At 46.0% G+C, this 26,398-nt stretch overlaps 1 protein-coding gene across 3 annotated transcripts in view; it reads left to right on the top strand.

The window, feature by feature from the left end:
• The window catches only part of TBXAS1 (thromboxane A synthase 1), a 165,228-nt gene that overhangs the window by 83,891 nt on the left and 54,939 nt on the right, over positions 1–26,398 (top strand). For all 3 annotated transcript variants that reach the window (XM_047695482.1, XM_047695484.1, XM_047695483.1), the window contains 2 exons: positions 2,892–2,988; positions 15,213–15,329. In XM_047695482.1, the coding sequence (XP_047551438.1) occupies positions 2,892–2,988; positions 15,213–15,329 (214 nt within the window). The remainder of the gene's footprint in view (positions 1–2,891; positions 2,989–15,212; positions 15,330–26,398) is intronic.

Below are 26,398 nucleotides of genomic sequence, written 5' to 3' on the forward strand. Positions count from 1 at the left end.
CATTTCTGCTTTTTAAAAAATTATTTCCTTCCATTTGATTTAGGTTTTTTGCTCTTCTTTTTCTAGATGCTTGATGAAGGAACTTATTCATTTAAGGTTTTTCTTTTTTCCTAAGATAGTATTTAATGCTATAAATTTCTGTCTCAACACTGTGTTAGTTACAAACACAAATTCCAATTTGTTATAGTATAGATGCTTTACCACTTTGAGTGATGTAAAGAAACTTTACTTCCATTTTGGTCCCTTTACCCTGCTTACTTCTTAACTATAATTATCTTAAGCATTATCTCTAAGTATACTGAACCCCACATCAGATGGTGTTATCATTTTTGCTTCAACTATCAATATGATTTGAAAAACTCATGGGAAGTCTAGTCTATTACTTTTTAGGCATTCTGCATTTTTCTTTCCTTTCTGAAGTTCCAAGCTTTCTTCTGTTATTATTTCCCTTCTGTTTGGAGAATTTCCTTTAGCCATTCTTTTTTTAAAATTATTAATTATTTTTATTAACATAATGTATTATCTGCCCCAGGGGTACCGGTCTGTGAATCGTCAGGCTTACACATTTCACAGCACTCATCATATCACACAGCCTCCCCAATGTCCATAACACAACCACCTATCTCTACCCTCCCTCCCCCCAGAAACCCTCAGTTTGTTTTGTGAGATTAAGAGTCACTTATGGTTTGTCACCCTCCCGATCCCATCTTGTTTCAATTTTTCCTTCCTTACCCCTCAGACTCCCTGCCCTGCCTCTCAGATTCCTCATATCAGAAAGGTCATATGATAATTGTCTTTCTCTGATTGACTTATTACACTCAGCATAATACCCTCTAGTTCCATTCACGTTGTTGCAAATAGTAAGATTTCACTTCTTTTGATGTCTTTAGCCATTCTTTAAGGGTAGATCTGCTAGTGACAAATTCTGTTAGTATTCTGTCATCTGACAAAACTGTTATTTCTTCTTCTTTCCTGAAATATATTTTTTCCCAGTATGGGACTTGTGATTGACAGTCTTTTTCTTTCAGCATTTGAGAAATATGCCACTTTCTTCTGGCCTCCATGGTTTCTGATGAGAAATCTGCTGTCCTTTGAATCAGTGTTCCCTATAAATGATCCATCCCTTCTCCTGGCTGCATTCAAGGTTTTTTTCTGTTCTTGGCTTTCAGAAGTTTAATTATGATATGTCTTGGTGTGGATTTCTTTGGGTTCCTCCTATAGGGGAGTCATTCAGCTTCTTGAATCTCTAAGTTTATGTTTTTTGCCAAATGGGAGAAGTTTTCAGCAGGTGGCTTTTAAGCACGTTTTATATTTAAGAAGCTTTGCTCTACAGTGGGTCTTAGGGGTCCAAGAGCCCCTCAAGTTGTATACAAAATGCTGTGAATGTCCATGTTTCTTAGGAGAATGTCTGCAGCTTTCACTAGATTCTCAAGAGTTCCATGACACTCCCCTTAAATTTTATGAAAGTACTGGTTTATAGCCATATTGTGGTCTTCTTGATTAAAAACAATAAAAACTACTTAGTATCATTTCTTTCCTTCTACCACACCTATTGAATTCCTGTTTCCCAAAGATTTCCCCTACAATTTTGGAAAATATTATCACTCAGGTAAGTATTTTCTGAGTGCCTAATAAGTGCCAGCTACATTTTTTTTTTTTTCATTTTTTCCCTAGTTAGAAAAGAAAAGAGTTAAAAATATTTAAGGTCATTTTTAGCTTTTGAAAAGTTCTTAGTAACTAAAAATTCAGAGTAAACTTTGCTGTTTTCATATTTTGTGGCTTTACCCTTTAAACTCTATTCCTTACTGCTCTGAGCTGGATATGATAGTGATCACATTACATCCTAAAAGTATAATTTCATAGACTAAAGACATGAGGTTATGCAGTGGATCCATTCATCATCACCACTTGGGTTTGCTTCATGTGGATGGTAGCCAAGCACTCCTAGTTCCCCCAAGCACACTTGTCCCTGGACAGTTGCACAAACAGATTCTTCTGCCTAGGATAGCTCCACTCCCTTTGCTACCCACTTTCCTGAACTAACTCCTGTTTATCTTTTGGAACTCAGTTTGAGAAGCGCCACCTCTGGGAAGTTGGGTGTGCCTCCAATGTTATCCCTGCTCGCCAGATGTCATGCTGTGTGCTGATTAGCTAACCTGCACTCCCAACAGACTGCGTGACCCTTGAAAACTGGGACTGGGTCTTACTTGTTTTTGTGCCCCCAGGACTTTGATAAATATAACCAGACATGTACTCAAGTGCTGCCCCCACTCAGAGTTCACTACCACTAGTTGACTGGCTGCTCCTTTCCTCCATTTCTTCATTAATGTCAGGAGCATCTGTTGAACTTTTTCATGCACGGGGGTGGCAACCAGATCTTCACCAGGAGGTTTGATTCTTCCTGAATTTTCGCAGCATTTATTAATTCACGTTAGACTTTCTCCAAAGGATCAATATATAAAAGTTTTGGCCTTCTTTTGCTAGAATGACTGTCTCCCCATTTAGGGACAATATGGACAATGCTGACCACTGCCATTTTTACTTACTCCTGGACCTTACAAATTCCTTAATATTGTGGTTACATTTACAGATCTATCTTTTCTATCGGACTATGAGCTCCTTGGGGGCAGGGACTCTGTCTTATTTATCTCAGAGTTTCCAAGACCTGGTGCAAGGTGGAATTCCAGAAATGTTTGTGGAATGAAACCTGATAATAGATCATCAAGATATACTATTCCTCATGATTAGCACACACATTTCTACACCTTCCCCACATCTTTACTTCCTGTTTGTCTTTTGTCCTTCATTCTAAGCATGGTGAATTCTTTTTGGAAAGAAGAAATGAGTAGATAAATACAACACATTTTAAAGTCATCTTTTTATTCCCCCAGGTACTATCTTGGTCGCCGGATGTTCATTGTTATCTCTGAGCCAGACATGATTGAGCGGATGTTGGTTGAGAACTTTCATAACTTTACCAACAGAATGGTATGTAGTTTTCTCTCTGCGTATGGATGAATGGGGAATAATTGCAAAGATTCAAGGACTGCACATCACATCTAATAGGGATGTGATTGGGTCTCTTATCAGGTTTAGATCAGTTTGACTCAAAACAGCTCTGCAATGAATTCAGGTTTTCAAAAGAGACATGCAGGACTGGTAGAAAAGAATGGCGTTTGCATTTAAGAAACGCTTCAAGAAAGCTAAAGCTCAGGACAAGTTCTGGCTAATAAAAATGCTAAAACCGGAAGGGTTTTTTTTAAAGCTTGTGCTCAAAGCTAGAGGAATCCAGAGGGCACAGGTCAAGTGACTGAGGAAAACAGAGGAAGGTTAATAAATAGCAGAGGGAAAGCAAAATTCAAGCCTCTTGTGCTTACATCTTTCCCAGAGCGTATAAAAGTCTTAATGCTAGAAAGGGAGGACAAGCAGCATTACAAGGAAAATGTGTCCCCTTGTAGCAGGAGAAGCCTGTAAGAGGGCTCCGATGTCAGTTCAATCCAATCCACTAAAGAACGTGCATATTCCATCTTTTTAAAAAAGTACATATGCTACTTTCTTTGACGAGAACTCCCAAAGAATGAAAGAAGTGACTGACAGAGGCAGATGTCAGGGCTGTCCCTATATTTCAAAGATGGGGAGGATCAGAATTCTACAGAGAAGACCAATAACCTTTATGTTGATTCTTGGAAAGGTTCTAAAGTGAATTAATAAGCGCTTGCTCATGAGAACTCACAATCTTTTGGGGGGACAGAGGCAAATTAAACTCAACTTCCATTCTTACAGGAATAGAAGGTAATATGTTCACTTTTCTTGGTTATGTGGCAAACTTTCACACACCCACCATATGCCAGGCACTGTCTAGGAGCTGATTTTATTTTATTTATTTTAAAGATTCTATTTATTTATTTATTTGACACAGAGAGAGATCACAAGCAGGCAGAGAGGCAGGTAGAGAGAAAGGGGAAAGCAGGCTCCCTGCTGAGCAAAGAGCCCCATGCGGGGTTCCATCCCAGGACTTGAGATCATGACCTGAGCCAAAGGCAGAGGCTTTAACCCACTGAGCCACCCAGGAGCCCCTTAGGAGCTGATTTTAAAGAGATAGAAGATGTGGGCTTGCCCTGAAAGAGCTCACAGTCTAGTGACAGCAGCAGATGGGCCAAGAGACCAGTACGATATGGTCTGGGTCTGCAGTGTGCTGTAGTGGAAATCACTACAGGGAATGTTTATTAGGTAGGTCTCCGGGGCTGAATCTTAAAGACATCAGCATAGCTCCCCTGTGTTCTGTGCTGGTTCAGCCACCCAGAGCGGCTTTTTTCTCATTAAATTTCCTAAGAACTTAGGAGATTGGTACAATTACCATCTCTACTTTCCAGACAGGGAAACTAAGACTCAGGGGGGTTAAGCGACACCCCTGGTCATGTGACTAACAGGAGGAAGAACAGGGATTCACGTGCTACCTCCTGACTCAAGTCCTTACAGCCTCCACTATTAAACAGCTGCCTCGGTGGCAGTTCTGATGTCACTGAGTAGTTGGTCGCTCACCCCAAATGAGCTCATCTTCCAGCCCCTGAGTGTCAGACACCACATGGCCACTAGAAGGAAGTGACAGCCTGGCCTGCTAACACTGCCACCTCAGGGTGGCTGAAGGAATTGCGGAAGTTTAACTTCTCTGCTGCCTCTACAAACTCCTCCCCAAATGTGATGTTGCTACTCTGCTGTTCAGGGACCCCTGAAGTTCTCGCGTCCTGCCGGGAGCTTAGGGATGGAGTCTGATGTAGCACACAGCTCTGGCAGACTCGGTAAGCAATGCCGATTAAAGAAGCAGGGGACCCAGCACCTCACAGGGCCTGGACCCGCAAGCTGCTTTCCAGCAGGCAGAGAAGGCACCCCTCGAGCTGCCTAAGCCACCCCCCCATCCCGGGCAGTGACATGGGACATGGCAGCCGTGTGACACCTGGGATGTCACCAGGGCACGAGACCCCAAGTGCTGACCTGGTAGAGGGCTGTGCTCTACGAGATGTGCTGGGGCCCGGTGTCCATTCAACACGCAAGTTCAAGCAGGGGCACAAAATAAAGTTGCCTCAGCTTCAGCCAGGTTCTCCTCCAAACCAGGTGTCCGTCTCAACTTTTTCCATCTCCCAGATTAACTTTTTGCTACTTCCCAGACTATGATCCCCAGAACATGGTTCCGTTTTCCTTCTTCCACTCCACACAGTGCCCTCGGGATGAAGTCCAAGCTCCCCAGACAAGACTGGAGGGTCTTTGTCATTTAGATCCCCTGCACATGCTCCGACCTCCCCAAGACAGGCTGTTCTTGCTGCAGCAGGACCGACCCCTCTGTTCTCTCTATAACCTGCTCTAGAGAGTCCTGCCCCTGTGCCTTGGCTCACGCTGTCTCACTCACTAGAACTGGAGGCATCACAACAGTGGGTCCGTTTACCAGCCATGTGAGCCGGAGTAGATCATTTACCTTCTTCAAGCTTCTCATTCCTCCTTCGGAAAAGGAGCATCTGATCAACATCACTGGGTTGCAGTGAGGCTAAATGAGATCACGCAGACAAGCCCCACCTTCCATGAAGGCGAGAAAAGCACCCTGCTTGCATTAGCTGCTGTTGACAGGAAGACCCTCCACTTCTACAGCCACTCAACCCAGCCGTTCTTCATGGCTCTCCTCAAATGCTGCCTCCTCCAAGAAGCCTTCCCTACTTCAATCCACATTTACCTCTCCCCTTGTCTGAACCCTCACAGCAGGCATTTGTCTCGCACACCACATCATCACTGACCTCATGGTGCCTTCTGCCATGTACAGTTAAATGAGGGTGTGCTGATGCAATGATTGGCCCCTTCGGGGTCTACGTCTTTTGAATACCTCATGGTCCAAACCCATGATGACTCTTCGGAACCTGATACATTCTTGTTCAAACCAAACTAAATCTCCATCAACTTAACATCCCCCTCAGAAGAGCCATCCTCTGCTACCTGAACCCAGAGATTCGATACACACTTGCTCTTCTAGATCATTCATAAAACGGTAAAAAGACCCATCAATGATGAGATCTCTAGGAAACCCCCATGTTTATGGTTTTCCATCTGGGACTGTATTCACTTATCTTTAGCTTTGTTTATGGTCTTTCAGCCAATTCCATATTCATGGCAAAACAATCCTTAGTGACTCAATTTTTTAAAAACCATCTTTAGAGTGGGATTTTCTCACAGGTTTTTGAAAGTCAAATTAAACTGGGTTCTGTGGTTCCCTCTTATCCATATGCTTATTTATCTGTTCAAAGAACTCAAGGAGATTAGTGAGGCGTGCTCTCTTCATACCGACACCATGCTGCCTTCCCTCTAATAAGCCATGTTTACTTAAGTGTTCAGCAATTCAGCTTTATTATACATTCATTCAGTAAACATTAAACGCTTACTCCATGCAAGCTTCCACCAAATGGTCCCTTGTGATACAGAAAATACCTCAGCATATTAGTTTGATACATTAAGTGAGAAGGAACTTAAATAACGCATGGCTTCATTTTTCGACTGTGAGAGCCCATCTCTGCTTGCAAATTCAGGCTTGACTTACGCGTGTCCCAGAACAGCCTGGTGCGGAACGGCTGTGATATGGGAAGCTGGGTTTGGCTCTAGAATTTGCTGTGAGCTGTGAGCATCCTGTGAGGGACTGATGGAGCATAGCGGCCAGAGGTGGAGTGACACCACGGGGTACTTGCTGACACACATCCGTATGGAGCAAAGATTTGAATTCAAACTTGTTGAGTGAAACATTTTTTCCACCTTGAGAGGCCTGGGCTGAAGAGACCGGGGTCAGACCCGGGGTGGCGGTTCTGGTATCTCGTTTTTCTACTCATGTTCCTTGAGGCCCTCACTTCCATGTGGGGTCCCGGCTGTGTCTTGCCCCTTCTCCAGATGGACTCCGTGGGCCGCTACCACTGCCCTCAGCTCCTCCTGAAGCCCCTTTCTGGGGCTGCAGCCACACTTCACCATGAAACCCAGATCAATCTTCTCAGCATTTCTAGGATCTCAGCGCCTCAGGATCTGGGGGTTTTAATTTAGGTATTTTTAATCCGCTCCCCTTTGCTACTGGGTACCCAATGAAGCCATGGGGCAGCTCTCTCTCTCTTTAAATATCTGTGGGGACTAGAGCTGGGCCCACATGACTCCACAGAAATAGTCGTCATCAGCAGTGGGACTGCTTATTCCCGGCCTCCCCTCAGGGCCTGGAGTCAGGGAAGCTGCGGGAAGGTTGATAAGAGGTAGGGTGGTCTGTGGTCTGTGTTAGATCGGCGCTGTTGGATGGGGGCATGAAGACAGTGTGGTCAGGCACCACACTGCTGCCAGGAACTATGTGTTCTAGTCCCCAGCGACAGCATGGAGCATGGGTCGGGCCACAGGCCTGCCCCTCCCCAGCCTGCATGCGGAGTGGGGGCGGGAGGTGTGGTAGTTACAGGTGTGTGGGACGTGCGCTCCAGCCCTCACAGGCAACACGGGGGCGGGGGTGTCTCCCGTCCGGGCACAGGTCCAGCCACACCACTCACTCCCAAGAGTCGCACCTATAGCCACGTAATGGATTTGGTGAGTGGTTTTACCCAGAACCATGAAGACCCAAGAGCCTGGGTCGCCCTAGCCGCTGCCTCTCCCCACACGCACATGGGAGTCCTTGGTTTCCCTGTGAAACCACAAGCTTTGGCCGCTGGCAAAGGTTACAGAACTTCGGAGGCAAATGAGTCACTAAAAACCTATGACCCCCAGCATCTGCAGCAGCGCCCCATTCTGGAGAAGAAAAGGACCTGTGGGCTCGTTGCAGAACTCATCGGCAGGGAAAGCTCCGGCCAGGGCTCCAGGTGGAGCGGGCCACCAGGGCTGGAGCCTGGGGAACCTGCCTGCTGTGCCCGCAGAGGTGGGGTGGGGGAGAGTTGGGGGAGACTTGGCGGGTTTAGTCCCTGACACCTGCAGCTGGTACGTCCCCGCTGACAGCTTTTGGAGACTCGCTCCTCTAGAATTTCTGATCCCGTTTCCCTTAAATAGAATGTTGAGTAAATGAAAACGTTCAGGCTTTCAAATGAGAGCAGTAAGACTTAACGCTGTGAGAATGTCAAACCTTGAGCGCTGTTTTCAGCTTCATGGGTTTAAGTTTTTATTCAAATTCCTGTTAGCTAACGCACAGCGTAATATTAGCTTCAGGTGTCCAATTTTGTGATCCAGCACTTTCAAACAACACCCAGTGCTCATCGCCAGTGCACTCCTGTTATTGTTTGGGTTTTTTTTTTTTTTTTTTTTTTTGAGATAGTTTGACTGATTTTAAGGATTTTATTTATTTGACAGAGATCACAAGGAGGCAGAAAGGCAGGCAGAGGGAGAAGGGGAAGGAGGCTCCCTGCTGAGCAGAGAGCCCGATGCGGGGCTCGATCCCAGGACCCTGAGATCATGACCTGAGCCGAAGGCAGAGGCTTTAACCCGCTGAGCCACCCAGGCGCCCCTGATTGATTGATTTTAGAGAGAGTGTGTGGGGTTGGGGAGGGGGAGGATGGACAGAGGGAGACGGAGAGAAGTAGACGGCGCTCTGAGTGCAGAGCCCAACGTGGGGCTCAATCCCATGCCACCAAGACCGTGACCCTGAGACCAAATCAAGAATCAGACGCCCAACCGACTGAGCCCCCCAGGCACCCCACAACACAACAAATGCACTCCTTAGTCCCCATCAGCTATTTCCCCCATCCCCCCACCTGCTCCCTCTGACGGCCATCAGACTGTTCTCTATAGTTAAGAATCTGATGCTTGGTTTGTCTCTTTTTCTCCCCTGTGATCACTTGTTTCTTAAATTGCACATATGACTAAAATCAGATGGTATCTGTCTTTCTTTGACTGACCCATTTCACTTAGTAGTTTTGTCTTTCTTAAGAAGGGGTCAACACACATGATGGGTCCGCAGCTCCCAGCAAGGCAAAAGTTCATACTTAAAACCCAGACAGCCAAAACCAGGAACAGATGTGTGCAACCTTATTCGCCTGAGCCCTGTTTGAGCCAGGATGCCTTGCCTTTTAGGACACACTGTGCTATGCGCCGGAAACCTTCCAACCTGAGCTAGGAGCACCTCATCCTGGGATAGGCTGCCTGTGGGAGGTCCCCAAGTGACACTCCCGATGGGATGCCCACTCCCTGTAGGCCTCCCCTTTCACATGCTTTTCTCAGGTCTGGACGTGGCTGGTTCTAAAAAAAAAAAAAAGCCAGGCCCAGGGAATTGCATTTGATTTGTAAAAATGCACTTAGCTTCACATTTCCAACTTGGTTAAGTGTGAACTTGAACATTTTTCAAGGCCCTGAGTACATCACGAAGCCTGAGGAAGGCAGGAATAGGGCTAAGTGGTATTGATTTGAATGCTCAAATTCTCTTCTCTCCGTGCCCTGAAGAACTTTCTAGAACTCCAAAATCTTGCTGAAAATGACTTCATATTTCATGTCTTACTAGACCCTTGCTTCAACGGGAAGCCATCTTTCCGTTTTTCAAAAAAGAGAGAAGTAAAATCTTGTTCTTGTATTTGTACCTCCTTTCCTTCACTGTTGTGTCAGTGGAAGTAGAAATGAGTGTGTAAACCAGGAGATTAATATCCAGAATTTGGGGGAGAGAATAGTAAATAAGCCACAGAAGCAATTTTGGTGTCTCAGGGGTTATATTCCTGAACATCTCATGAAGTCAAGTCCCTGTGCCCAAGTCCTGACCCTCACGCTCTTCCTTTGCCCCAATCTCTCTCTCTCTCTCTTTTTTTAAGATTTTATTTATTTGACAGACAGAGATCACAAGTAGGCAGAGAGGTAGGCAGAGGGGGGGGGGGAAGCAGGATCCCCGCTGAGCAGAGAGCCTGATGCGGGGCTCGATCCCAGGACCCTGGGATCATGACCTGAGCCAAAGGCAGAGGCTTTAACCCACTGAGCCACCCAGGCGCCCCAACCCCAATCTCTTTTGATCTCGCCCTGTGTCTTCCCATCCTCCCCCACCTTCTTACAAGTCATGCCCCAGCAGTGTAGTGAAAGGCACGTGGCTTAAATTTAAAGAAATGAAATAAGATTCTGGATTTGCTGCCTTTTATTAGCTGAGTGACATGGACCAGTCCTTTCAATTTCTCTGGGCCTTTTTCCTCTTGCGTCAAGTATGAGCCACAGACAAGCTAACTACCAGGTGTGTTTGGCTCCCAGTGCAGGGAACAGTCAGTGCCAATGGGTAATACATGGTCTCCTGCCAGCATCCCAGAGAGCCATTTTGAGCTTGGGATGCAAGGGTCCCTCTTCGGGCCCATCAGGAGAATTTCTTCTCCCAGCCAAGCATGACAGGTGCTATATCTGGGGTACCTGTCTCTACTTAACACTGCTTCTGGCAAGAAACTGCTGAGAGTCTTCCTCAGAAGACTTAACAAACCCCCTGGACCCTCTTTCCAGTCAGGAAGAGCCCACACTGTGGGGCATGGGGCTCACAGAAGCACAGTTCCAAGCCTGTGGTTTCCTCCTTTTTGGTGGATAAAATTCCAGGAACCCTGTATCAGGCCAGGCCACCAGAGTCCACATTAGGACTCTATCCAAATTAGAAGAGGTCCCCTTCCTTCCACCAGCTGATGTCCAGTTGGCAGAAGGAGCCCCATCTGGGTTATGTCCCCTAAGCCAGCCCCCTAGACCTGTCCCAGTCTAAGGCAGAGTGAAGGAACAGAGAATGTCCCTTAGGATCATTTTCTACTGGCCAAGAGTCAATGGATGAAAACTCTCCAGTGGACAGAACACTTTTGCTACACCAAAGCACCAAATGTAAGCCCTGTTTGGTTGAAATGTTTTTATAGCCAGAGAGCAATCATCATAGATTGAAAGTAACGCTTTCAAGAATATCCAGGTGAGGGACGCCTGGGTGGCTCAGTTGGTTGGACGACTGCCTTCGGCTCAGGTCATGATCCTGGAGTCCCGGGATCGAGTCCCGCATCGGGCTCCTGGCTACGTGGGGAGTCTGCTTCTCTCTCTGACCTTCTCCTCACTCATGCTCTCTCTCACTGTCTCTCTCTCAAATAAATAAATAAAATCTTAAAAAAAAAAAAAAAAAGAATATCCAGGTGAGAACATTCTATCCAGGCTTATCCAGGTGAGAAAATTCTAGAACTTTTGTTGATTCATATAATATGGGACCATGCAAGAGGTTTCACAAACACAGGCAAGAGAGAGACCGGTGATACCACAGAGCTTCCTCGTCTGCACAAGGTTGTGCGAGAATTCAAAAGTTTGCAACGGCGGGTTCAGCATCTTGTGATCACGGCACGCTTTGGTGTTCCTATTTTTTGTAGCCTACTTGACATCCTTTACACTGAACAGGTTGGCAACACTGACCTTGTGACCAGTGATCTACAACCATATTCCAGAGTCTTCAGAAGCGCCCCCCTCTGTTTGCCTGCAGCTCTGCATGGCTGTTGGAAAATGGTTGACTGCCTGGCCAAGGCGCCACAGAGATTGTACACATCTGAAGTCAACGTCCTTGCAGGTGCCAGGACGCAAGAAACCTTTTTTTTTTTTTTCTGTGGCTCCAGCTCCATCTTCTATTAGGCCTCCTCCACATTCTTCATCATGACGTCGCAGAGGCACTGCATGCATTTGGCAGCATTTTCCAGAAAGAATTGTGTGGCTCCCTCAGACCAGTTGAGAACCACGGGTTTGGGCCACGCTCAACCCCAAGCGTGTGATGCTCTCTTCATGGGAACACAGAATGACGAGGTGTTGGTTTTCCTCAATAACTTGTGCCTCAGGATGCTGTCATTCTTCAACGTTAAAGCTTATGCTTAGCTGGTTTAAGAAGAAGCTGGACTCGATTTTAAGAGATCTTAATTGAAAAGACAAACACATTCAACTGTCCGCGGAAAACTCAGGGGAGCCACGAGGCCACTACTGAACCACTGCTGCTTGCCAAGGCGGTGTTCTCCTCATTTCTGGAGAATCACCCCAAGATGAATGAAAGGATGTGAAAAGCACTTCGTTAGCTGTGAGATCAACAAACACTGGTTGTAAACCACCCCATTCCCAGCCTCCAGGTCAGGTGTGAGCTCCTTCGAGGGCAAGGATTCCATTCTTTGTCTTGATAGTTTCAGTGCTAGCATCCCACCCAGCACATAGTAGGTGCTCAGTAAAGGGCTGCAGTGTAGTAACTCTGTAACTGGCTGGATTTTAGCTGAGGGAGGGGGGATAACTCCCAGTTTGGGGGTTTAGGTTAGCATAGGCTTTTTTGAAATTTTTTTGACCGTATGAAAACACACTTCACATCATGACACAGAGTACACACACACACTCTATCACACTCACATACACTCTCACACGTGCACGTGCTCTTTCACACACACACCCCTACCTTGAAAACCAAATACTTATTCTTACTTTGTGAAACACTCCTCAGAGTATCTTCTACTCTGTTCTATTCCTTATTTCCCTCGACTTTCCTAAAATGCTGTTTGCCATCCACTACCTTGATTTCATGGCTGGTTGTGGCCTGGAGTCTCGAAACCCCCTGGCTGAGGGCTGATTGGAGGGACCTGCACTGAGACTCAGGAGACAGGGCTGGGCGGACAGACGGGAGTCTAGAAAGCCCTGTTTCTCTGGCTCTTCCTTCCTGAGGCTCGTGGTCCCTTCCTGTCTCAATCCTCTCAATCCCGTACCTCATCCTGTCAGGGGAGAGCCCCCTGGGCGGAGCTCTCAAGGCATCACTCAGTAAAGGGAGTCAATTATTATGGGGAAACAGGGCTGGGTGAGGGGGAAGGGGAGTCAGTGCTCCACAGGCACAGAATTTCAGTTGTGCATGAGGAAAAGCATTCTGTGGACAGACAGTGGAGATGGTTGACAGCGTGAATACACTTCATGCCCCGGAGCTGTACGCTTAGAGACGGTTATGATGGTCAGTTTTACATTGCATGTATTTTGCCACAGTCAGAAAGTATATATATACTTGTGTGAAAACCAACATTCCTGCAGCGGTCCCCTGGAGATGGAGCCTCGGGATTAGAAGAGTCCTTAAGGGTCATTTAGACCAATCCTCCCTGGATGCTCAAGCCTCTGGCGTAGAATTTCCCCCAAGTGGATTACAGTTACCAGGGATGGGGCCTCATCACTCACAACAGGTTATTTTATCTTGGGACAATTCTGACTTGTGACTGTTCAGAAGTTCTCCTTTGGATGAGCTGGAATTTTCCCCGTAGCTTCCACAATGGAAGCCATTTCCACCCCTCAGGGTCACTGAAACAACCTTAATCTCCTTTTCCACAGACTCTTCCACAGTTCAGTAAGTATTTTTTCAGTGCATCCTAAGTACCACTCTCTGATCTCCCAAGTCTCCTCTTTCCAGCTTCACCTTCCAAAATCTGTCCAACTCTCCCCTCACCACCCCACACTGCTCCTCTGAAGGAACCCATTGGCCGCTCTCCCTCTTAGAGAGTCATCTCTCGAAACGAAATCATGACTCTGACCAATGCCCTGAAATTTCCCATCACGAAATGGAGAATTCGGCTGTAGGCTGAGAGGAGAGCGTTGGCGTGGCAGGCTGGTGAGGGAGATAGCTGAGGACAGCGCTGACATATTATGTGGAAGATTAGATTTGTCCTCTGGGTGCGAGACTAAAAAAATCTCATGGATCCAACCCTTAGTTCTGAAGGACAGATGCAAGATCCAATCAACCACGACTTTTATCACTAATATATTCTGTTCTGTCAGAACCCTATAAAACATCACCCAGCTCTCCTTGGAGCGAAATGCTTTATTACACGTAGCATGGCCCCGGACTGGGTGCTTGCCAATATGCAAATTCACACAATGTACCACTTCCTCCTTTGACTCTGGAACCCAAACAAATGGGTCATGTTCCCCAAATCCCATAAAAGTACAATTCTGGACAGTGACCACGGCACTCCTAAAGGATTTCCTTCTAAGTAGGGAGAGGGATTTCTTTGCAGAAAAATACCTCTGCAGCTTCATTCTACCATATAATTAAATCTCCTCTAGATACTTTGAAGTTACATTTTATAGCTTATTTTGAATGTTCATATTTTATCTGAAAATTATAATTTTCCTCTAAACACGAGTTTTTACCAGGCTTTTGAATTATGACAGCTGGCTTCATATTTCAACTATACAACAGTGAAAAGACACAGTGAACGTGTCCATCACAAGAGGTACCTAGAGTGCTGGGTCTTCCAGTCCCCCTGCCTTCCTGCACCCCACTGCCCTGGGTCTGGGGGCGCTCCAACCAGCTTGGGGGACCCCAATTTTGATGACCCGGTTGGAGTAGCTGGTTTCAAGATGGAACAGGATGGGGAGAAAGGTGAGGCGTCCTCGTGTTTGGGCGCTTTCAGACTTAGCTCAAATCCATCTCCTCAGAGCAGCCTTCCTGGCAAGCTGGGCCTATCATTCTCTCACCGGCTCTATTTCTAACACACATATTGGTTAGTGTAGAGGTCTCTGTCTGCATCCCCAAGAGACCGTCAGCTCCTTGAAGGCCAGGCAGAGCCTTCCGTATTAGACACCGTGTAGCCAACTCTTTGCACACAAGACACAACAAATGTTGGCTGAATGAGAAAAATGAATGACTAGAAGAACCCAGAAACACAGGGATAGGAGTTCTCTTAGAAGCAGCTCTGTTGGGACATGCTTCTCAAAGATTCTCTTGTTTTTCCCTGACCCTCCCCACCACAGTCCCCACATTCTCTCCCCCTCCACACGGCATGTCCCCAAAGATCCAGAGACATGAGTCTGTCATCTCCTGGCCCGGCCTAACCAATCCTGCCACACAAAACCCCTTGCCACCACCATGTTTAGACACGAAACTCAATCCCAGGAAAGACAAGCCCATTTCCATGAAGCTCGCTGTTTGGGCCTCAGGGAACCCTCACTGAAACCCAGGAAACTTCATAGACCTCGCTCCTTGTCCACAGAAGCTGCTGAGTTACTCTGTGGCATTGTAAGAGGGTGGACGTGGGTCAGCAGAGCCTACCCGGTGGCTGCCCATGCGCCCTCACCATGAATCTTTGGACCATTATCCTCGAGTCTTCACATGCTTCCCCCACATCCTTGCAAGAGAAATCTCCTAGTTTGTGGGTCACTCGTGGACTTTAACCAGAGTCTTTCTCATTGACCTGTATTGTCACCAACGTAGCTTTCGCTCCCTCGTGTCCTAATCCTCTGCTTGTCTCTCTCAGGTGTCCGGTTTGGAGTCCAAACCGGTGATGGACAGTGTCCTGTTTTTACGCGACAAAAGATGGGAAGAGGTCAGAAGTGTCCTGACTTCGGCTTTCAGTCCTGAAAAGCTGGATGAGGTAAGCTGCAGGGAATGCAGACTCGCCCCTTATGGTTTCTTCTCTCCAAGTTGTGATGGAGAGCGGGTTCCCGGGGCGCCCCTTGTCCACGCAGGACATTAAAATGCCCTGCCCACAGGATCCGTCAGACCTCCCTAGGATAAAAAAAAAGCCCAGGGGAGAGTGCTGGAGTGGGATCCACTTCCCCAGGCCCCAAATCTCCAGTCGCCATGAAGCAACTGTGAGTCTCCAAGCATGTCTGGCACTCCTGCGAGGTCCTGGGACGGCCCCAGGCACTTTGGGGCCACCCGGGAGAAAATGGGAGACGTGCCTCTCATCCTTCTAGGTCTGATGGGTTGCCTGGGAATCTTGTCAAAATGCAGAGTCCGATTCAGCAGGTCTGGGGGTGGGGGATGTGCTGAGATCCTGTATCTCTGCCAAACTCCCAGGTGAAGCATGTTTTACACGGGGAGAAACAGAGCAGCCGGAAACAAAGGTGAGCTGCGGCTCCAGTCCGCAGTGGGGAAGAGATGGCTGCGGGTCGCAGGGGAGGGGCCCCACTCTTTCCTTCCGGCCCTCGGTCCTACCTCTGGGCCAAGATCTGTCACACCTGATCTTCACACCTGTTAGTCCGGCTTTGGTATTTGGCCTAAATTCTGCAAGAATTTGGGGGATCGAGTCCGTGAGTCCTTCTGATGTGAAGTGCTCAGGGACTGACTCAGAGTCCCAAGTACCTGGGCAACTCCAGAGCAAGCGTCCTTCCAGAGCCACTCCCCGTCTAGCTGTTCCAGAAAGCCTGGGCTCAGAGCTAGGGCCTGTCTTCAGCTCAGGAAGTGAAGTGAAGGCTACTCTTAAATTCAAGATGCTCACCCATCCGGTCCCGTTTAAGACCTACAGATCCCAGGAAGCCTCCCAAAAGAGGAGAGGTCCCGTGCTTCATAATTAATCCCGTCCAATAAAACATGCTCAGAAACCAGTGATCCTGCCCACGGTCAGTGAGGTTTTGGTATTGGCGGCGGCGGGTGAGCTCAGTTTATAGGACTAGCGGAAACAAGCTCTTACCTGTGCCAGGCACCACGCTGAGGGCTTCCCCTCTGTCCCACCACACCATCTCTACCACATCCCTGTGAGGTACCATAGCATCAGGATCACCCTCATGGCACAGATAAGGAAACTGAGGCACAAAGGGCCTAAGTAACGCACTCCATGTCACACAGCTCCTAAGTGGCACAGCCGACATCCTAACCCATCTCCGCCAGGAGGGGAGGCCTCACTTCAGCTGGAGCCACAGGCGCGGCTCCTTGCTTCACTGGGTCACCTACGGAGACTTCAGGGGACCATCTGTTCCAAGGACGGGCCTGCTTCTTTAAAAATTGCAGAGCGGTAGGGAGACCACCCAAACAAGGTCGGGAGAGTGTCAACTTTATTACCCGCAGTCACTAAAATGTTGAGGTAACCGAAAAGAGGGGAGGGGAAGAGAAGTAGGTAAACCGAGGCTTGACATCGCTAGCTCCAACATGTTGCATCAAAATTCTTGACTCATGAGTAAACAGTCACTTGTGGGCAGCACCACAGACACAGAATCTCATCACTTGTCAAAAAGAAATTGAGGAAGGGTAGCTGGTTTTTTAAAGGGAAGCAAGAAAGGGAAAAAGTTTTCTTGACAGATTTGAGCTATGTTTCTTTGGTGGGGGGGAGATAATAAATCTGGATCTTTTTTCAAGGTCTAGATTTCTTTAGCACTTTATAGGGTATACTCCAGAAATGGAGAGAATGTCGTTTCCCAGAGAAATTCAGTGCTCCTAGAATCCAAAGCATTTTCTCCTTTCTGAACCAGAAAAAGAAAATGCTTTGGATCCATTGCAAAAAAAAAAAAAAAAAAAAAAGAGTTCCTCCAAGTGGTTCATTGCACTAAGGTACCTAGTGGGGGGGGGGGGGTCGTAAATGATGTGAGAGAGGCAGAAGGAGCAGGGGAGGGGGAAGGGGAAGTGGCAAGAAATTTCATAGACCAGATTCCCTGGGTCTTGCTTTAGGTCTACTTCCTTACTTAACATAGACTACCATAAACTTAACCCTATTGAAACATCTTTCCACTCAATACAGTTGAATTTGAATTCCTGGGGTTTCCATTAGCAAGGATACCATTCCTGTGGCAGCAACGATCACCTTTCTCCCCACCTCTGGAGCATTTAGACTGGGTGAGTTTGAGGTTCTTGGGCAGCGTCCAACAGATGTGTCAGGAAGTAGCTGACTGCGGATCAGGAGCTCGAGAGAGGAGGGCAGGAAAGATGGTGGCCAAAAACACAGACATGGCAAGATCACGCCCAGCAGATAGTGGTGAGAGCCATATTCAAGTGAGGGACAGGGGACAGACCTACAAGTAAGACTCAGAAGACCAGGCTGCAATAGAAGTCCAGGAGAATGGAAGGGAAATGTGTATCAAGGAGGAAGGAGCAGCCAAAGGTGTTAAACGTTGCTTGGGTAGAAAGGCACGCCAGTCCAAAGAACTGTGTGACAAGAATAATATTTTCAAACATTAAAGCAATGTCTGTGCGTGTTGTGCTCTACAGATCATGTCCCCTGGGATCTTCCTTCCTGCCCGGAATCGGTGGTGTGTGTTGCTTCAGAAGGAAGCAGGGGATGCCTTCCAGAACAAGGAGGTCCATGCTCAGCTTTGGTCTTGGAAGCCAAACATGCTTGGGAGAGCAAAGAGTTTTCCTCATTCCATAGGCAGCTTCCTGGGAATCTGAAGGGCAAGGTTTGGGACTCTGAGCACAGAGCGTCACTCTGCACCAAAGTTTAGTCAGAGTGAAGGCTGTGACAAGGGGGTAGTTGCTATCCTGAGGAAGACGGGTAGAGGGGAGGAGGAAGGGAGAGCAGGGTGAGCCAGTCTTAGTGCCTCTGCCTACCTCCTCCCCCAGTGCAAGTGACCCTCTAGGTTTCTAGATGCTTTCTTAGTCTTTAACCTCCCACTGGCCTTTGCTCTCTAGGTCACTGGTTCTCAAACCCTGTGCAACCCAGGGCTACACCAGAATCACCTAGAATCCTTGTTAAAATACACAATTCTAGGACCTACAAACTGAGACCTTCTATGGGTGAAAAACCTAGATGTTTTACAAGTTTCCCGCTATAATTCTGGTAAGAGCCAGAGTGAAAAGCACTGGTGTGTCTTCTTCTTGGTCCCTTGCCTGACCATCAAATGCCAGGGGCTTCCCCAGACTTACAGGAGCTGGGCCCCAGAACCCTGTCCCCCCCCCACTCTATTCTTCTCTGTAGCATGACTGTGGGCTAACAGCCCACCTACCCTATTCCTCTTTTCTCTATCGTTAACTGCATGGCGATAGGCACATTATGCACACTCAGTGATGACTGGATGGATGGTCGGACGGATGGATGGATGGATGGATGGGGAATCAAAGAACCAAGAAGCTCTCTGCTGAAAGATCTATGTTAAGGCTAAGATAAAAGAAAAAGAGGAATGATTTTATCAAGGAAAGGTTAAATAAGGGCATGAGGCACATTGTTGGCCTTCTCTTTGGAGAGTCATAGGTATATACATGCGGAAACAGAAAGAGCAGATCCCAGGGACATAGAGAGGAGAGTGGGGCACACAGGGACCCAGAGGGGAGGAGGCAGAGACGACAAGAGAAGCTCGGACAACAGACCCGAGCCTGCTCTCCACTCAATTATGGACACCTGAGTCTGTTCTCCCTGAAATAGCTTTGAAATGTCAATCTCTCCGTTCCTTGCTGAATTTATTCTTGAAATAAACGTTTGTTTTCCCTTGGAACGTTCGGCAGCTTGTTTTCCGTTAGCACCTTGGCAGTCTGTGCCCTCTCCTGTGTCTGGAAGTGTCATTAATATCCAAACTGTCAAGATGGCACCGACTTTATCTGCCTGTTGGGCAGCCTTGGTCAGCAATGCTCGAAATTTTACTTTAAAATCAGCATTAAATCACAATGCCGTATTCTTATTTAAAATAAGACTGATCTTTTGGCTTCAGTTTAGGGATGACGTAGAAAGATACAGCCCTGGTGAAAATTTGGTTGCTGCACTCCTGATTCCAGAAAAAGAGGCTCCTGAAGTCGTAGTCTCGTGACAGCCAAGCTACTGAGGTTTATAATACAAGATTGCTGAGCACTGCTGGGAAAACAATGGATTTTTTTTTTCTTAATTAGGAAATATTTTGCCCAGTTGACCTGCCAGAGTGTTCACCCCGCACCCTAAGAGATTAATTTTTTAAAAAGGGGAACCAGTAGATTTATTGAGATTTTGAGAGTCTTATGCTAGATTCTCTATCAAAGACTACTAATGAGAAACCCTGGGGTATGTAAAACTTTATTATGGGTCAGAAAGCAAATAGATTTAATTTTAGGAAATGAAACTGGAGTTAAATTAATTCTTCTCTGAGGGTAAAATATAAATAATGGGGATTCCCTTGGGACCCAGGTTAGCACTAATTTTATTTTTAAATTTTATCATTCATTTGAAAGAGGGAGCATACCGTGCAATCCACACATCTGTAAATTCCTCTAAGCTCTTCTGATTTTATAAGTATTAAGTCAGTTAGAATAAGTTTCTAAGACTCTTCTAAAACTATGTAAGTCAACACAAAAGTGGCAGCTAACTTTCAGTGTAACCAAGAATAAAATAATACATTCAAGAGGAATACATCAAAGCTATGATAATGAACTTTAAAACTATGAATTACTACCAAGGAAAAGGATTTAAAATCATTGAGGATTGAAAGGACCATAGTCATACAATTCCATAAAATATTGCCCACCATCTTTTTAATTTAATTTAATATATTTATTTGAGAGAGAGAGAGAGAAAGCACAAGCAGGAGGAGGGGCAGAGAGAGAGGGACAAGCAGACCCTGTTGAGTGTGGAACCGGACACAGGACTCAATCCCAGGACCCTGAGATCAGGACCTGAGCTAAAGTCAGACACTTAACCAATTGAGCCACCCAGGCGCCCCTGACAACCATCTTCTGAGAGATTTGCTATGTACCTTAGCATATTAATGGGATGGGAGAGTTTGCAGTGAAGCAATCTGTTTAACCTTGTTTGTTCTGGGCTCAAATAGGTTCTTAGTAGGTGAAAACACAGGTCATTAACGTCAAAGCCGGCTAGTGGGAGAAATGAGACCACAGGGCACTGTGACTTTGGTGGTAAAGTCCATGGGGGACACCATTCTTAAGTGCCTCTAGTGGGGGGGGGGCAGGGGTAGGATCTACCCAGTATGGGGGCTGGTGTCTTCTCAGTCCTCAAAGCACCGTAGAAGGGATGGGTATTTCCTCATTCACCCACGTCACTAAGCTGATGGTGACCCCCTGAGCAGATACAGGAGAGCTGGGAGCTTCACACAGGACAGTCTGAGCCTGGCTGGGTGCGTCACTCAACAGGAAAAGAGCCAACCGTATCTTTGTGCATAGGGACTCAGTTAAAGAGAAACCAGACTGACAGGGAAGGCTGGTATCTCTCACAGTCACCAAGAATCCAGCGCTCTGCCTAATTTTTCACTTTCATCCAGATGTTTCCTGTCAGGAAGGCACCGTCAATAATGTATGAATCTTAAAGGCAGAGGCAGATGTGGTTATTATTCCCTCTAGGCCTTTCCTGTCTTGGAGAAGACATATTACTCCAGAAGGACTACAATTTTAAAAAAATTTAAGTTGATATAGCCAGCTTATGAGTAAATGCATAGCTGCGATCATTTCAGGGCAAAAGTCTTCGCAGGATTACAGTCTTCATCACAGTCTGGCTTGGCCTTTACATTTTCACTGTGCGCGCTCCAGACGGTCGTGCACGAGGGCTTCTAGAACAGAACCTGTTTGTTACAGCAAGCAGCTCTCTCTCGGCCGCAAGAGCCTCCAGCGGTCTATTTTTAATATTTGCTTTTATTTCTTAATCCTTCCAAACAATAAAAATGGAAGTCATTACAACCAAGTGCGGCTGCAGTAATAAATACTGTGGCGTCCAAAAATACATTGTCTCTGCCTGACCAGTTGCCCATTTTCCAGAATGTCTGGGTATTTATGTAGCAGCAAGAGACCATTATCCTTCGACACAGTTGTATTCCACTGACACCTAACCTCCTAATTAAAATCGGTATAATGATGGACTGTTTAAATTCTGGTTAAAATGTTCCTTTGCCATTTGCATTTAAAAGAAAACACACTCCTCATCCCGGGTACCCCATCCTGGGTTATAATTTGGCTTTCCTTTGCCAGAATCATAGTGTCACTCTGACTTGCCACTGCTTAAATCTAAACGAGCATCTAAATGTGCCTCCCAGCTAGGCTGTTGCCTGGCAACGCCGGCAGCCTCCTCCTCGTCGGGGTGAGTTCTAATTGGCCACAACTCTTGACAGGAACCACTGACTTATTAGAAATGACACTTGATTATTCACCTAGATGGCTAGAGCTGATACGGATCAGCAGGAAATTCTGCATAAAAATAAGTCCTGGATGTTTTTAATATCTGGGGCGGGGGGGGGGGGAGGAGAGCAGAAGAAAATAATAAGTTTTGTTAACCAGTATTAATCTTACATTTGTTAGCCCCCAGTTTAAAGCACTTTAAGGTATTATTTTTTTTTATTTCTGAAGTCAACAATATGTTTAAATACCTTCTCCCATCCCCATTAGCTGACCGTTATTTATTCAGAAAACCCCCCCTCTGACATCCGTTCCAAAACAACCTAGCCTGCAGGTCTAAGTGTGCCAAACAGAATGAAACATTAAATGCATAAAATTCAATGAAGATTTATTAGTTCCTTTATAAACCTTTAAGGGGTTTATAATGTAGAAGGGCAACAAAGTGCATAAATCCTACATTATTACTGAGTAGTGGAAAACGGTGACAGAGTTCACGTCCTCTTTCGAGGAGCAGAAGCCACTTTGGGGCATAGGGGATAGCGTTGGAAGTGAGTCCTGAAGATTTTACTGAGCTTTGGCAGAGCGAGAAGGTGCATTGCAAGTGGACTGAGCAACGGGAACAAACGCGTCTGGACAAAAAGTACAAGATGTGTTCAGGGAATAGAGGAGTTAACAAATTGGCTGGAACACAGGGTACCTATAAGGGATTAGTGAAAGAAAACTGGAAAAGTAGGTTGAGGCACAGAGAGTTCTGTGCTGGGGGAGTGTTTGGTGCGAGCTTCACTGGAGGGCAAGGAGCTATTAAGTACTTGAAAGTGAGGGAGAAAGGAAAGGGGTTTCCAGGCACTTAGCCTGCAGGATGCGCCATTTCCCCTAGATCCTGCGACAGACACTTCCGGGGCAGATGAGGACAGCTGCAAGTCATACCTCTGGAGTCTCCACTTTACATGGCCCTGGGGGCCACAGGGGGGACAGCTCCCGAGGCCCATATTTTCATCTCAGGATGGGGCCCTCTGCTCAGGCTCTTTTCTGAATCCCTCCTCATATGTAGACCAATGAGTCACCCTGCCTACACACCATCAAAGTGTGGGGGTCATCTCAGTTTAAAAGTGTGAGATAATGCAGAAGGGACCCTCTCTTTCCTGCTCCCTGCTCAGGAAATGTGTCTTCTCTAGCCTTGAGGCTGACCCTGTTCTCCAAATTTCCAGGGGGCTCCAAAGGTTTAATGGTGTTTGTTGATTTGTTTTCCAAGTCCGTGACATCAGAGCTGCATTCAGTGAAATTATAACCTAGAAGTCAATTGACTGAAGAACAAAGAGAATGGATTCTGATTTCAGAGACAAAAGTAACAAGCTAGGAGTCAGAGGATCTGAATTTCTAATTCTCATTTTTACTAAATTATTGAAACATAAAAATAACCAGATGTAGGTCTTTGTGTAATTCTAAAGTCAATGCATCAAAGAGATACAAGAAGACTTTCTTACAGATGGGATGTATTGGAGCAAGCAGAAAGGCTTGTGGATCCACCCCTTCACTGTGCCAGACTAGGAAGTTGCCTTCTCTTTCCATGGTCTCTAAGTAACTGTCTCAATCTGATGCTTAGGGACCTCATTCAAATCCTAGAATGTCCATGGAAAGGGAATTCATAGAGCAGTGCAATTAGCCCCTTGTTTGGGGGTAAGGACCCCATTTCAGAGAGACTCAAATGACTTGCCCAAAGTAAGAGGTAAAATGGGCACAGGTGCCAGGTTTTTCACACAGAGCCCGCTCCCGGTAAACCACATGACACTTAGGCTCAGACAGAAAGAGCTCTTTGATCAGTTAATGTTCCTTCTATGTCAAGACCCTTAAGGAACATTCCGTCAATCTGTCATCACATAGATAATTCTAGAGACCAAACTGAATGTGTTGCACTGAGCTCATTCCTGATAGGACAAATTGAAAACTTCAATAACACATGACAACATACAGGAATTGCCATGAGAGGGTGACACTGAAAGTGTATTAGTTACCTATTGCTGTTTAACAAATTACCCTAAAACTTAGCAGCTTAAAACAACAAAACTTTATTAGCTTGTGATGTTTGTGGGTCGGGAATCCAGCATGGCTGTGCCTCTGTTTCAGGGTCTCTGCATTTAGCCTGGGCTGTGATCACATCTGAAGGCTTGACTGGGGGAAGATCTGCTAAGCTTACTCACATGGTTATTGGCAGGATCCAACTCTTTCTTTCTCTTTCTTTCTTTCTTTATTTATTTATTTATTTATTTATTTGACAGACAGAGATCACAAGCAGGCAGAGAGGCAGGCAGATAGAGAGGAGGAAGCAGGCTCCCTGCTGAGCAGAGAGCCCAATGCGGGGCTGGATCCCAGGACCCTGGGATCATGACCTGAGCCGAAGGCAGAGGCTTTAACCCACTGAGCCACCCAGGCGCCCCAGCAGGATCCAATTCTTAGTGGGCTTTGGAAAATAGGATAACAGGCTTGTCCTATGTCCTTCAGTCAGTGGGGATACATAGATAACAAGCATTTCCATTAGATCACTCTGGTGACTGAGTACAGAATGTATTGAAAAGTGAAAAGAAAGAAGGCTAGGAAACTCTTTGGAAACTGTTTTTTAGTCTGCCTATGTGTCCGGCCCTATACAAAGTACTGAGACTACAAAAGATGTTTACGCTTCTTTGTTCTCAAGAAGCAGGATGACAGCCATATTCCAGGTGACAGGTGGCAAAGCCTGAATTAGAGTAGTTGATGGGGAGATAAAGATGAAGGGAGAGAGACAAGGAACTAATGATATCATGGTGAGTCAAGGACAGGTGGATCCATTGGGGTCTTGTCTATAAGGAATAAGAGGAAAGAAAATGGTGCCAGGCATCCAGAGCTGTCTGGGAGCATGCGGGTCCTCCAGAGGACATCTGGCATGCCTTCTACTGCCAAGCCTTTTATATATTTCTAATCACTGTCACAACTCTTCAAAGATGGTCTTATTACCCCATTTTGCAGATGAAGAAATAGATTCACTGAAGTTGAGCAATTCACCCAAGGTCACACAACTAAAAGGTACCAAGGAGAGGAAATCTAATAACTGGCAGTGGCTTTGAATATTTGCTCTCCACGGGGTCAGGTGTACTCAACAAGGTCAGCATCTTAGCCTCAGAGAAGGAAGCCCCACTGGCAAAATGCTGGGAATCACCTAAAAGGAGAGTAGAAAGCCTATGAGCAGGAGATTTCTTAGCTCTTCTTTGTCATTACCACATGAGCTGTCTCTTTTGACCACTCCACCTTGTTAAATTAATTCTATTGCCCTCTGTCTCTGCTTGACTCAGAAATCCTCAGATACAGTCTGAAAAAAAGAAAGAAAGAAAGATCCATTTTTTTTTTAAACTGGGGGATTTAATAATAGTCAGTTCCAGGTAGAGAGCGGTAAAGAGCGAGGACTTCCTTCCTTGATGAATTTCTTCCCCAGACTGAGGGGGGTACTTTACCCTAGATGGTGACTGCTAGTTTCCAAATGGCTGGCCAGCTGGACGGTCAGCATCGTCTAGAATAAAGCCAACCCACGTGAGAGGTGAAAGAAGTAAAATGGGAACCCTTTCTCCCCGGGCGTGGCTGCTAGACTGTCATCCGCAAGAAGAAATCATTTTTAAAACCTAATAGCATTAGTATTTTATCTGGTAAGTATCATGTCCACGCCTTATGAAAAATATGGGGAAAAACACAAAAATAAAAATTTCTCATTATCCTACAAAGATGAAACGTAACAATCAAATGAGAATCCTTTATTAAGATCTGACGATAGCATTGTGTGCTCATCTGTGCGTGTGTGTTTGCACAAGCCACCTATGCCTGCTTGTCTGCAGATCTAGGGGAGTAACTGCTGGGCTTGTGGATTGTAGAAAGATGACTGCAAGCCCATCAAAGAGAGCTTTTGTTTGTATGCAACTCGTGTGAGAGTGAATATTCCATAACTACTTGTGTATAATGCAAGGAAGAAAGCCTGAAATGATGCCCATTGGCCAACATACAGATCCGCTCTACGGTCTTATAATATTTTCTCTGCATTGCTTCTTAAAACATTTTTCATATTACATGCCCCATCTCATATCACATTAACCCAAATAAAAATGTCATTAACCATTCAGTGCGACAGACAGCAGGCAGAGCATGGTAGAAAATTATAATCATGCCAGTCAGCCACAAAGCATTCTAGTTACAAAAACATAGAGGAATCGAGGGTGGGTGGTGGTGGGTCCAGCCCCCCTTTGCACTGTCCAGCATACGACTGGACTGAGTACGGGTGGACCCCTCTTTATGCACATGGCATGCTTCTGAAGAGTAGAGTATAAATCCAATTTTATGTTGCATACCATTTCTGTTACATTAAGGGAGCTGTAAGTTTGATATCTAAAAAGACTTCCTTTCAAACAGCATTTTTCTTTTTTTACCATGTTCTTATTCCTCTGAAATAAACCAAAGAGAAATTCTGGTATATGGGATTTTATGAAAATGGAGTTCACTTGTACCACTAAGTTTATTAAAATAATGGAAGAATATAGCCAGCGAAGGCAGTCGCAGAAAAGTGGGTGAGATAGCAGAGTTATCCAAACACGTAGGTAGTCTTAAGATTTTTTGAGAGTGATGGCCCAGAAGCCACTGAAAAGGACCCATTTACATGCACTTTTGATGGATTATTAAATTGGGTAAATATTTAGA

This window comes from Lutra lutra, chromosome 11, assembly GCF_902655055.1.
Source record: "Lutra lutra chromosome 11, mLutLut1.2, whole genome shotgun sequence".
In the NCBI taxonomy this organism is placed as follows: domain Eukaryota; kingdom Metazoa; phylum Chordata; class Mammalia; order Carnivora; family Mustelidae; genus Lutra; species Lutra lutra.